Source organism: Fundulus heteroclitus, chromosome 8 (genome assembly GCF_011125445.2).
Source record: "Fundulus heteroclitus isolate FHET01 chromosome 8, MU-UCD_Fhet_4.1, whole genome shotgun sequence".
Lineage (NCBI taxonomy): Eukaryota > Metazoa > Chordata > Actinopteri > Cyprinodontiformes > Fundulidae > Fundulus > Fundulus heteroclitus.
In genome coordinates this window covers 20079309-20092569 of record NC_046368.1, presented here as the reverse complement: position 1 = coordinate 20092569, position 13261 = coordinate 20079309, and the positions used below count along the sequence as shown (strand labels likewise).

Here is a 13261-nt window from a genome sequence, read left to right as displayed (position 1 = left end):
TATATATATATATATAAATAAATATTAGATAGATAGATAGATAGATAGATAGATAGATAGATAGATAGATAGATAGATAGATAGATAGATAGATAGATAGATAGATAGATAGATAGATAGATAGATAGACAGACAGATAGATAGATAGATGGACAGATAGACAGATAGATAGACGGATAGATAGATATATTATTAATAGGGCTGGGCAACGATTAAAATATTTAATCGCAATTAATCGCACTGATTAATCGCGATTAATCGCGATTAATCGCATTGTATTTACAAACTCCAAGAATGAATTCAAAAGTAGTGTAAAGAGCACTTTTATTTTAATGTTCTGCTGCCATATGAACAAAAGTGTTGTAACATTTGTAGCACTTATCAGTAACACATATTTAGTGTAAAGCTCAACTTAAACATGTAAAACAAAAAATAGCAATAATAATAAATTAAAGCTTATTGCCACTGACAGGGAATTCTCTTTATGGGGAAAAAATCTACCAAAAACAGGCAATTTCTGAGGTAACAGCAGGGAGCAGCATTACCATTTTATGTTCAATACCAAAGTTTAACTTGGCAGTGGTTACAACTAACTTGTTTCTGTCATATTCCATGCTGGAAGAACTTTAAACTGAAATGCTTGCTAACTCGATATGCTTGCGTTTATTTGACGTTGACACGCGGTTTTTTGTTGTTGCTTTCTCGCGCGCATATAGTGAATGGCAGGGGGAAAACAGGCAAAAATACATGGATACTTTGAAACGAGAAGCGACTTCACCGACGGCGTCGATGCAGACCCCCCCCGCTCTGCTCCGCACAAAACTTGTTCCGGCCGCCAACTCACCGCCTCGCCCCGCCTAAGCTCGCTCGCGGTACCTGCGGGAAACACCGCCTTCCGCATGTCAGCTGTGTTTTTTTCCGGCCAGCACCTTTCTTCCTCTTTGAATCTGAGGCTGGGCTGACAGCGAGGTTATTGGCGCATTATCGCCACCTGCTGTTCTGATTCAAACCCCTACACCGCAGCAACAGACCTTCACAAAATAAAAGCATGTGACCAACATGCGTTAACGCGCGTTAAAGAAAATATCGCCGTTAATAGTCTAATGAGTTAACGCGAAATTAACGCGTTAACTTGCCCAGCCCTAATTATTAAATATACTGTTAAAAAATAAAGGGAGCACTTGGAGTTACGTTGTGTTGTTTAAGTGTTCCCTTTATTTTTTGAGCAGTATATATAAACTTTGTAACATATCTCTGAAGGTGGCATTGACTCTAAAGTTGGTAAAAATCCGTCCCATCCACACATGCAAAGAGATTAAACCATTTATTTCCAAAAATTCAAGTTATGTGTAATAAAATGCAATGATAAAGGGAAGTGGATTGAAAGTGTTAACTGAAATGTATTTAACACATCGTAAAAAGGCTTTGTTGGTAGTGACAGCTTCTACTCCGCTGGGGGAGTGGTGGCCTAGAGGTAAAAGCAGCACGCTTGAGTTCTGAGAAGGTTACAAGAACCCAGTTCAGGTGCCAAGAACCCCGCAGACTGCCACTATGGGTCCCCGAGCAAGACCCTTAGCCCCTGGTTGCTCCCTGGGGGCTGTGAAAAGCTGCCCACCGCTCCTTTAAGGATGGGTTAAATGCAGAACACTTGTTGTAATGTACGACTGCAATGAGAAATAACGATTTCTTTCTTTCTAAGCTGCCTCCTGTATGGAGAAACTGGTTGCATGCATTTGCTCAGGTGCTGTTTTGGCCCATTCTTTCATACAAACAGTCTTCAAATCTTGTTTCATGGGCCGCTTCTATGAACTTGACTATAGATTGCCTATAATATTCAGCAGGGACGTGCAGAGGGGGGGGCGGAGGGGGCTTGAGCACCTGCCCCTTTGCCCTTGGTGCCCAAAGTGCCCTTTTGTCAGGGTTTTTTTTTTTTTTTATGTGTGCGTGTTTGTTGGTGTGTGTGTGCATGGTGCATGTCCAAAAGAATAATAATTTAGATCTACCGTGGCTGGTTACATGATCCACATAACGTACCCTCACTCTGCCCTACTTTTCCTCTCGCAGCTCCCAGCTCCGCTGCCTCACGCTGGCCAATCTGTCCTGCCCACTGAGCTATATTATACACTGGAGTGCTAATCACCGTCTGTTTGAACGAGTCGCTGTGAAGCCACCAGCCGCCATATTGGTACTCCCTATTTCCCCCCAGTAACTAGGGAATATGTGCGCTACAGCATCGGATTTTCTCATGTTCAGAGGGGGCTTAAGACTTTTAAAATGTCAAATGCCATATACTTTTATGTTATGTTCTAAAAATATCAAGTACTGAGAAAGTTATGTGCTGATATATTTAGCATTTTATTCATTTAAATATATATGTTTAACATTTCTAAATATATAAATAACAATGTACAAAAACATATATTTACATATGTGTATACATATATATATATATATATATATATATATATATATATATATATATATATATATATATATATATACATATATACACATACTTATATATACATATATATATATTTAATATGAATAACATGTAAAATATTTCAGCACCTAATTTCCTAGTAGTTAATAGTGTTAGTACATCCACTGACTGTAGAATTACCTGTGAAATATTTTCACACAGTCAGAAAACTGCTTGTTGTTGCAACCAAATCCTGTGGGATTATGTGAGAGTAGGGAGTAGCAAGATGGCGGCCAGTCACTTCAGTTTTTCGGCAAAATCAGCACTCCAGTGTATAATATACCTCAGTGGTCCTGCCCCTTTAAATCTGCAGCACACTTGACTGTGCTCTGTGCTGTTTAACTCCACTGTCATTGGTTATACTGCTTTAAATCCCGCCTTCCCTCTTTCTGATTGGCTGTTTTCTAGTCTGTCCGTGTGCGTGCTTGCTTGGAGCGGAGATTTCAGTTTTACAGTTATCATACAGGAATACTGTGGTTACCACAATTAATACTAGGCTACGGAACTAGTCCCAGTTAAGAAACTAATTATCTGCAGTAAAATAGGTGAAAGCTGCTGAGTGCAGTTCTGTAAAGAAGCAGGCGAAAGAGTTTTGATTTATGGAACTTGAGAAATGTAAGTAACCAACGTTAGCATCTCAAAATAGCATCTAATTCTGAAGTATAATGCATTTATCAACAGAAACCTAATCTGTTTTATAAAACTAAATATTTTGTGCCAGGCTGGAGTTCTGAAGCCGGCTGGAAAGATGGAAAAGCAAAGACTGTAGACTATTAAAAATTCTGATTCTTAGCCACAGCTGCCTGAAAAAGAAAAGGTGAGGGTATCCCTTTTACCAATATTTCGTTGCTATTATTGTTTAATTTTTTTGTTGACCCTCTGATGCAGTTCAGGTATAAATAGCAGGTGATATTTCTTTTATAAGATATACAACACAACAACACTATATGCTGCCTAAACAACTGCTATATTTTGTTTAGACTTTTACTTATTTATAATAGCGTAATTAGGATTTCACAAAATGATAGTGCTATTTATTTCACTATTTCTACTTCTAGAATTAGAATTACGACAAATACAACCGAGGAACACTATTTACATTGCTTTTATTGTACAAAGATTTCCACACTGTCTATTAGTAAATTAGTGCAAACCAGGGGCGGAGCTAGACATTCTTATCACCAGGGACTTAATCCATAAAATATTACTTCATTACGAGGGTAATTTGGTACACCAAAAAAGTAAAAAGTATTTAATCTGTTGATATGGTCGTAAAATTAATTTAATATAGGCCTTAACATATCTTAAAGTTTTATCTGCTGTTCTTTATTAGTCTTACTAGTATATACCAATAGTATGTGGTTCTCATTTGAGTGATGAAATGGACAACCACTCATGAAACAATTCAGTTTTGGTGTCACCATCTTACTCAAAGTACAGTATTGGGTCCTCCATGCTCCTTATGTATTAAGATTTACTGCACATTTAAACATCGACAACTCACTATTGTTAGGGAAATAATTTAATTGTCTGAGAAGATGTAGGTAAGGAGAAGCTGTTATCTACTCTTCAGATATACGATGTAAGAAATGTGTTTGGAATGTTGCAGATGGTAAAAATTGATAGGTCTCTGTTGCTGGTAAGTTCAAATGCAAACTTTTTCAAAGTGGGAAAAAAGTCTCAATTCAACGTTCATCAGATCGGGCGCTGCTTTCTAATTTATAATAATAATAGAACTTTATTGATCTCACAATGGATAAATTCACTTCTGCATCTTTACCCATCCCCTTGGTGAGCAGTGGGCTGCCACTGTGCGGCGCCTGGGGAGCGTGTCTTGCTCAGGGACCCAGAATGGTAGTCTGTGGGAGTTGAACTCAGAACCTCTGGGACCCAAGCTCAATGCTCTAACCACTAGGCCACCAGATTAACAAAAAGCATCTAGTGTGTGTCGTGCTTATAAAATTTGTATAAATGTAGTAAGAAATACTGCTTTTCTTTTTAGACAGAAGAAACGCGCCCTGACGTTCAAGTCAAGCATAAAGAAATAGGAGCATGCATACTGCGTAGGACCAATGATGTCAGAGCAATGAAGTGTCCCTAGGGTTAAAGTTCAAATCAAAGTTCAAATCAAACCTACGCCCTTGATTCCATGTTACATTCTTTATAGTATGGGTTGGTACATTTCAGCCGGATGTATAGCAAGGTATGTTTCTGTATCGTGTTTTAAATCCGTGCCCCATGTGCCCTCTTTTAACTTTGAGCACCTGCCCCTCCAATGGTCTCTGCACGTCCCTGATATTCAGGTCAGGCCATTAGCTGAAGCTCTCTGCTAGTGGTCCTTGTCTGTTGGACAACTCTCACGAGAAGTTTTTTGACTCCGTTGCGTGAAACATTGCGGCCAGTCCCTTTTATGGCCTGTTTATGGTGTAATGATGTTCTTTCAACTTCTGGATTACGGCTCCAACAGTGCTGCCTGGAACCTTAAGTACTGTAGAAATGATTCTGTAACCAAAGCCACTGAGGTGCTGAGGGTCTAGGGAGAGCTCCTGGTATTGCCATCATGAGGTGTTTGTTTTGTGAACCCTTGGAAATGAGACCCCCTTTTTTTTTTTTTTTTTTTTAGGAGTAAACCATCTTATATTAATCCACACTAAGTAGAAGGACTGCTTAATTACAGATCTTAGCCTGTGCTATGACTTTATGTGCCTTTCTTTGACTCTCTTTCTTCATGTGTTCAATAGTTTCCCACCCCCATCCATTTCGTTACACATTTTATAGCTATGGATGGTTTGATTTCTTTGCATGTGTAAATGGGATGTGGTGAGAATTTCACGTTAATTGCTCCTTTTGAAATAAAGTTACAGAAATGATTGATAAATACTTGTACCAGCCGTATATTTAGACACAGATATATAGCTATGAACATGTCTTTCAGTTTACATGTGCAACTCAATTATTGAAAGAAGATCTTGGGTACCTCAGGTTGATAGTCACCAAATTCAGCCTGCAGGGCCACTGAAGCCAGCAGCATGGCGTTTTCTGTATTACAGCGCATCCTCTCCTCCAAGATATCCTTCCTCAGCTGTAGGTAGTACTGATGTTTGGTCAAAGCGTGCCTGTTTAGCACAAAGACAAGAAGCGTCGAATAGATCTTGAGATGTAATGCTTTAGTTGTGTTGTAACAGAGAAAAGCAAATTAAACAGAAGAGTCATTCACTCACAACAAGAATGATTGCACTCACTGTATGAGGTTGACATCATCGTGAAAGAATTTGATGCGCAAGAAAAGGTTAAAAGGCACGTCGGATCTTCGTTTCTTGGGGTCCTCCTTCCATCCATCAGGAGCCACTTTGGTAAGTTTGGCATCGGGCTCAACGAAGAAAAACTCAGTGTCTGTGTGGCAGGTTTTTGAAGGATTAAAAATCAGGCTATTAAAAAAATGTATGTAGTGTTGTAGAAAAGTCTCAGTTCCCCAAAACTGGGATTTATGTGATCGACAGAACTGGTGAGTGATCGGGATCGCCATCGACAATCTCAAGTGAAGAGGGCGGAAACAAATACAGATCTTACAACACTTTCTGGATTTTTATTCCATTCATCAATTAAATCGAAATTCATGTACTACTTTGTGCTGTTACATCAGGTAATTTTCCTTTTAAATTTCCCGATGTTTGTCATGTAGTCAAATGTGAAAATGCTAAAGCCGCTAAAGTCAATAAGGTTGTAAGACATCATATGTTCGCACTTAAGAGAATAATTTTAGTCAGAATGTAAAGAAGATTGTAGATCTCACACAAGACAGGTGTAAATAAAGTAAATAAATACTAAAATCTATTAAATTACCTTTGAGGTATGCAAGGCCGAAGAGGTGGTGCTCCACAAGGCCGATGTGCGCGACCACCATGTCGAAAACGTCTTTACAAACCGCCTTAAGGTCACAGCCCAGCTCCACTTTTTGTCCATTTAGGAGCACAACACCCACCTTCCTCTGGACTTCTTCCACCTTGCCCCGTTTCTGTTGCTAGGGATGAAACACAGTCGGAGCTGCGGTCAAAGAAATGAGAACAAAACTCGGATTTCAAGCAGGAGCAGAGTTGAATCCTCACCATGATCGACGAAGGCACGCTTAAGGTTACCGGCGGCTCACTGGCCATCTTCACAAACTCGGGTCCAAGAGAGTTCTGTTGTTGCACAGAGAAAAAGCAAAGTTTATTCGCTCGTTATATCCAAACAGTTCATATTTATCAAGGTATTATGGCATCATATTTTTCAACGTCTCCCACATAGATGTGTGAATATGCTTCTAGTATTACAAAATCCCACAACATTTGAGGTTTTGTTGCCAACATCAGTAAATTTGTTCACACATGTACCATATAAAATTTTTTACAAAACTTGCTCTAATAGACAAAATAAATCTGAGCAAACCCCAAAATTCACACACGTCCCGCGTATTTACGATTAACCCCACAGAGGCAGGTATAAATTAAGCGCTGCACTCGGCAGTTTGCGTTTGCACGACATCAAATGAGCAGAGTCAATAAGTTGGTTGCCAGTGAGCTTATGCAAGTTCAATTTGTACGTGCATCATCAAAAACTGCTTTATAAACAAGCTGCTTGCATGTAGGGAGTTTAAACTGCAGGGAGAGTTGTGTAAATTATGGCTTTTATTGGGCTTTCTGGATTAGTATCTTACAAGCTGTCTTTATGATGGATTACATTTTTCTCTTTTGGAGCACAGCTTTACGCGCTGAGTCACAAAGTACACCAACCTTGTTTTTGCGGAGTGATAAGGGAGTGTAAAGAGGGTCTTGAAGGTCAAGTGCTGTAGCATGGGGTTGGAGCAGGGGCTCGTCTGCAGGGTAGAAGTTGGCCCTGGACAGCCTATTGGCCAGTTGCGTCTGCAGTCGCTGCACCTCCTCCTCTTGCCTCTGGAGGAGCATCTCAGGACTTTCATCAGCTGTACCCTCATTTTGCCTGAAGGGAAGCAAATGTTAGCTGCAAAACTCTGCAGTTTAACGCATGTTGCTTGTGGCTGAATGGTTTGTTGACACAAACTGCTGAAATGTTCTGTCACCCCAGCAGGGATGGGGAGCTGCAGAGGGACAGATGAGAAATGATTCCTCCTCTGGGAGAAGGCATAGCAACAGAGGCTGTTCAGGCCTGTGATGTCAGAGATTAGAGAGATCAAGAGGACTGAATGTGAATGTCACATCAGATGACCTCACAAGTGAAGCATGAGGCCGATCCTGCTGTGCCACACCAGCTGCGGTTGGCACAGAGGAGCTAAATGGGACAGCTTTGTCTGACGCTGCTCTGCTCCCTGGAGGGTTGGCAGGGCAGATACTAGCACATCATCAACAAAAAGATTAATTAACACACACATACACACCTTTTTTCATGACAAAAATGCTCCTGTATGCATTTTCAAGCATTCATGCACTAAAAATTTCAAATTACTATTTAACCAAAATATTCTGACTTCCCAATATTAATTTACCTCAATGTAAACAAGAAAAAAGATGAGGTTAAGTATATCCGGGAGCAGAGTTACTCACACCAAGACGGTTCTGGGTGTGTGTGGAATTTGCACCTCCTTGTGTTTCCATTTGCTGTATGCCTTGCAAAGTTCAAGGATCTGTGTTTTTCCTCCACCCAGGCGTGTGAATTGGTGACACTTTGCATGGTTTTGTGTCATTGTGGTAACAGAATAACCAGGATGAACCAAACTGACACGCTGGTGTCAGTAGAGATAAACTCCAGCAAAATAAAATCGAATCTGGCTTTGAAATGTATGCGCATTTTAAGACACGTTTTACAGTATACACATAATGTCCAAAAAAGAAATCCGACTCATTAAGCTTTTTCACATGGTGCCACCTTACAATCACGTCAGTTTGCAAAACCACGTAAGAGACCAAGAAAAGAAGAAGTTTTTTTTCAAAGAAAAAGAACTGCTCTGATCAGGCGAGACCAAATTTTAAGTTTTTGGCCAACATTCAAAATGCTAAGTGTAGCAGAAAGATAACTCTACGCATTGACTTTGACACACCATCCCCACTGGGAAACATGGCATTGCATGTAGCGCTTTAGCTGCGTGTAACGCTTTAGCTGCGTGTAACTATTTAGCTGCATGTCCCGCTTTAGCTGCCTGTCCCCCTTTAGCTGCATGTCCCCTTTTAGCTGCATGTCCCGCTTTAGCTGCATGTCCCGCTTTAGCTGCATGCCCCGCTTTAGCTGCATGCCCCGCTTTAGCTGCATGTCCCGCTTTAGCTGCATGCCCCGCTTTAGCTGCATGTCCCGCTTTAGCTGCATGTCCCGCTTTAGCTGCATGTCCCGCTTTAGCTGCGTATCCCGCTTTAGCTGCGTGTCCCGCTTTAGCTGCGTGTCCCGCTTTAGCTGCGTGTAACGCTTTAGCTGCGTGTAACGCTTTAGCTGCGTGTAACGCTTTAGCTGCGTGTAACTCTTTAGCTGCGTGTAGCGCTTTAGCTGCGTGTAACGCTTTAGCTGCGTGTAACGCTTTAGCTGCGTGTAACGCTTTAGCTGCGTGTAACGCTTTAGCTGCATGCCCCGCTTTAGCTGCATGCCCCGCTTTAGCTGCATGTAACGCTTTAGCTGCATGTAACGCTTTAGCTGCATGTAACGCTTTAGCTGCATGTAACGCTTTAGCTGCATGTAACGCTTTAGCTGCATGTAACGCTTTAGCTGCATGTAACGCTTTAGCTGCATGTAACGCTTTAGCTGCATGTAACGCTTTAGCTGCATGCCCCGCTTTAGCTGCATGCCCCTCTTTAGCTGCGTGTAACGCTTTAGCTGCGTGTAACGCTTTAGCTGCGTGTAACGCTTTAGCTGCGTGTAACGCTTTAGCTGCGTGTAACGCTTCAGCTGCGTGTAACGCTTTAGCTGCGTGTAACGCTTTAGCTGCGTGTAACGCTTTAGCTGCGTGTAACTCTTTAGCTGCGTGTAACTCTTTAGCTGCGTGTAACTCTTTAGCTGCGTGTAACGCTTTAGCTGCACGTAGCGCTTTAGCTGCACGTAACGCTTTAGCTGCATGTCCTGCTTTAGCTGCATGCCCCGCTTTAGCTGCATGCCCCGCTTTAGCTGCATGTCCCGCTTTAGCTGCATGCCCCGCTTTAGCTGCATGTAACGCTTTAGCTGCGTGAAGCGCTTTAGCTGCGTGTAACTCTTTAGCTGCATGTCCCCCTTTAGCTGCATGCCCCCTTTAGCTGCATGTAACACTTTAGCTGCATGTAACACTTTAGCTGCATGTAACACTTTAGCTGCATGTAACACTTTAGCTGCATGTAACACTTTAGCTGCATGTAACGCTTTAGCTGCATGTAGCGCTTTAGCTGCATGTAACGCTTTAGCTGCATGTAGCGCTTTAGCTGCATGTAACGCTTTAGCTGCATGTAACGCTTTAGCTGCATGTAACGCTTTAGCTGCATGTAACGCTTTAGCTGCGTGTAACGCTTTAGCTGCGTGTAACGCTTTAGCTGCGTGTAGCGCTTTAGCTGCGTGTAGCGCTTTAGCTGCATGTCGGGCTTTAGTAGCGTGTAGTGCTTTAGCTGCATGTTGTGGTTTAGTTGAATGTTGCAGTTTAGTTGCAGTAGAGGTTCAGTTACATGTCACAGATAAATGGATCGTAAGCTCAAGTAATGGTGACCTGCTTTTATATCACTGGTGGATTTGCAGAAACACTGGATTTCTCCTTGTACATGTGCTTTGTCAACAAAAGAAATAAACTGTGTAAAGATTGCAAAACTGTGGACACACATTTTACAGACAACAGACCGGCTTGCACTTCGCTTCTTTGTTTTTCTGCTGTGGACGCGGTTGTTATGTCTACTTAAAAGTGTTTTTCCACATTTTTTTCTCCCCAACGTAAAACGTCGGTTTTACAGAGCAGGGGGGGTTGGTGAAAAGGACCAGAGCGAAACGTCTGCTAAGATCTTGAGCTGAGGAAAACCAAGCAGCAGTAACTTCCATTGTGTCAATTTGTGAAGGACAATGCCCGCACTGACACACAGCTGCAGTCGGCCTGTGTTTATTACCTGTGTCTCTGCGAGTTGTGGCTTCTCAGTGACAGGGCGTCGTGTTCTGCAAGCGCCAGCTGGGAGCCGTACCTTGTCACCTCACCCGGTTTCTTAGCTGCGAGAGATGTGGGAATATTAGCTGCACAGGCGAGCACAAAGCACCACATTTAGTTTTATCAATCCAACACACCCCTCCTGACACCCACGACCTGATGTGATTAAACTTGCATGAACACGTCTGAGCAGAACGGTGGTTACAGAACACTTAAGTCAGGTAAAACCACGGGCATGAATAACATCTGCTGACTTGCTCCGAATGTGTGTAGAAAGTGACATTGCCTTAGAGCAGCAGACTTGGAGCAATGAAATATTGTTTCTATGTCCTCGTAACTATGATTCTAGTTTTCCCAGTGTAATGAATCTGAAACGGGCTCGGGAACACAACAGTATGTTGTCTTATTGCAAGAAAACTACCTGAATTTAGAGAACATTCAAAAATACTCTAAGAAAAATGTCCAATCATCCGGGTGTTTGTGTAAACAGAAATAATTTCGGTGTTCCTAACTGAGCTAAAAGAGGAAAAGTTTAGCCGGATTCAGAGAGGAGAAATTATATTTTTATTCTGTGTATGTAAACATCCGGTATATGAATAGATTAATAAATGATTGTGTGCACGACACTGTATGAAATATGAAAGACTTAATGATATTGGTTACCTTGCCTGTAGTCTGGATCTGAAGAGGCCACTGATGGGCTTTCACTGGATGAGCTGTAATCACTGTGGTACCTTTGGTGGGTGTGGACAGGGTCTGAAAGAATGAAAAAATGTTTCTCATTAAAATCAAATCAATCGTAACCCACAGATTGTGGATTAAATGGGGAAAAAAACACAACCATCATGCATGCAATGCTTCGTAACGGTTACACTGACATGTTTGATGATTTTTTTTTATGTTAGGTTGAAGCCGATTGCCTTCCAATGCCACACCACACAGAAAAAAACCCCACAACAACGCCCCCCCCCTCCCCATCATGTTATAATGGGAATTTGACAGCATACATGCTTATTTTTACAGAGACCATTCATACTTCTGAGAACACTGAACAAGACGGTACAACGAGGAACAAATACAGGTATTAGTCATGCTGTTGGTGGACACTACCAGTAAAAAGGCATATGTAACTCCACTGGAAGGAGGATTCACTCATTCAGGCGTGTCTCTAGTCAGGTTCTTCGTCAGCCTTTGTCTTGCCTGACTGGTAGAACCACAGCAAGCAGAGACGGGCTTCACAGTTTCTTGCTTCATAAACTCAGCGATGAACTTCACTCGGCAGTGAGAAGAAAACATAAACAGACTTTGAACCCTAACTCAACTGTCATGTGTTTTTCTGCTCAGTGCTCAGAACCTGAAAGTCCTGCTCCTCGGTGTCAGCCGCATAGCCCAAATGAGCCACATTCCTCAGGCGCCGCTGCTCAAAAAAACTTCATTTCAGTTTCACAATACAGCAGAGCTCCCTTCTCTAACCCGATGACGACGGCCTTCGGCAAACACCTTAAAGGAAATGCACTGGAGGCCAGCGGCAGCTACAGTGATACCAGGAGGCAGAAGGACAGGTCAGACGGTCGCCTAAAATAGTTTTCCCCATCCTCTGCTGAAGTGAGTCACAAGTTCCTTTTACACAATCTCACAATTAAAAAAAAAAAAAAAGGTACAGAGACTAGCTCCTTTATGCACTTTTCCCATGCTGTTAAAAAAACTTGTGCGTTCTCAAAAATCGACACAGACTCATGCAGTTACCCACACATGTAGTCACTTGCCCAGACAACCTGATATGGCAGCTCTTTAAAAACCTAATGGGTGAAGAAAAAAAAAATATAATGCAGAGAAAGAATTAAACTCCATTTAGTTCCTAACAAAAAAAGTGCTTTTTTTTCCTCTTTCCTACCACAAAAATGTATCCAAAAAGTCCAACTAATTTGACATTTTAATGAAGAAGAGAGCATTTAGGGGAAATAGTTGATAGCGGATAACAAGGTGTTCTGAGGTCTTAATAGCTTGTCGTTTAAAAATGTTAAAATCTCCCAACAAGGTTCAAAGTATTTGAGTTTTTTTTTTTTTTTTTACTTCTCTACAGAGAAAAACAGCGACGTTGCACTTCTCTCCCACCTTTTACTGTGCACTGCAAGGTCTGCTGGCTCAACCACTTAGTCTCCTGGTGGAAACTAAAGCATATCCACCTTTTAAGTGAATGTGATTTTAAAAACTACAGCTGGCTAGTTGGGTGCTGGAAGCTGCTCACAGTAAAAGGTCAAAAAGAGGTTATCTGGAAAAGCACTTCATCGTGTCACCACAAGATCAAATTAATACGAATAATCTTTTTTGGTTTCATCTAAATTGACGTTTAAGCATCTATTAATGAGTCTTTGTCCGTTTAGAGAATCCACAACATGTCTGGTATATTTTAGTGGTCTTTTGAATAGGATTTAGGAGGAATTACTTGAATTATTGCAAAATGTTTAATGTGTGTCACCTTTTAAACATGTCCTAACACTTTCTACTGTAACATCTTCAAAGCAGGGGGTTTAAGACAAAGTCATGCCCTTACACAGAAACATTCCCCATCTCCTCTCATTTCAGACGTCCCCTTTTGATTGTTTTCCACGCTGATCCTGACCTCGGCTCAAAGAAGCACAACCTGCTGCCAGGAGTCGGAAAAGTCCAATAATCTCAGGAATTCCCTC

At 41.5% G+C, this 13261-nt stretch overlaps 1 protein-coding gene across 1 annotated transcript in view; it reads right to left on the bottom strand.

The window, feature by feature from the left end:
* Nucleotides 1-13261, bottom strand: part of LOC118563947 (tyrosine-protein phosphatase non-receptor type 13-like) — a 57859-nt gene that overhangs the window by 25663 nt on the left and 18935 nt on the right. Inside the window, exons 7-13 of the mRNA XM_036140315.1 lie at nucleotides 11235-11327; nucleotides 10537-10633; nucleotides 7255-7459; nucleotides 6589-6663; nucleotides 6326-6503; nucleotides 5725-5875; nucleotides 5460-5598 (exon numbers count right to left, since the gene is read on the bottom strand). Of these exons, the coding sequence (XP_035996208.1) occupies nucleotides 5460-5598; nucleotides 5725-5875; nucleotides 6326-6503; nucleotides 6589-6663; nucleotides 7255-7459; nucleotides 10537-10633; nucleotides 11235-11327 (938 nt within the window). The remainder of the gene's footprint in view (nucleotides 1-5459; nucleotides 5599-5724; nucleotides 5876-6325; nucleotides 6504-6588; nucleotides 6664-7254; nucleotides 7460-10536; nucleotides 10634-11234; nucleotides 11328-13261) is intronic.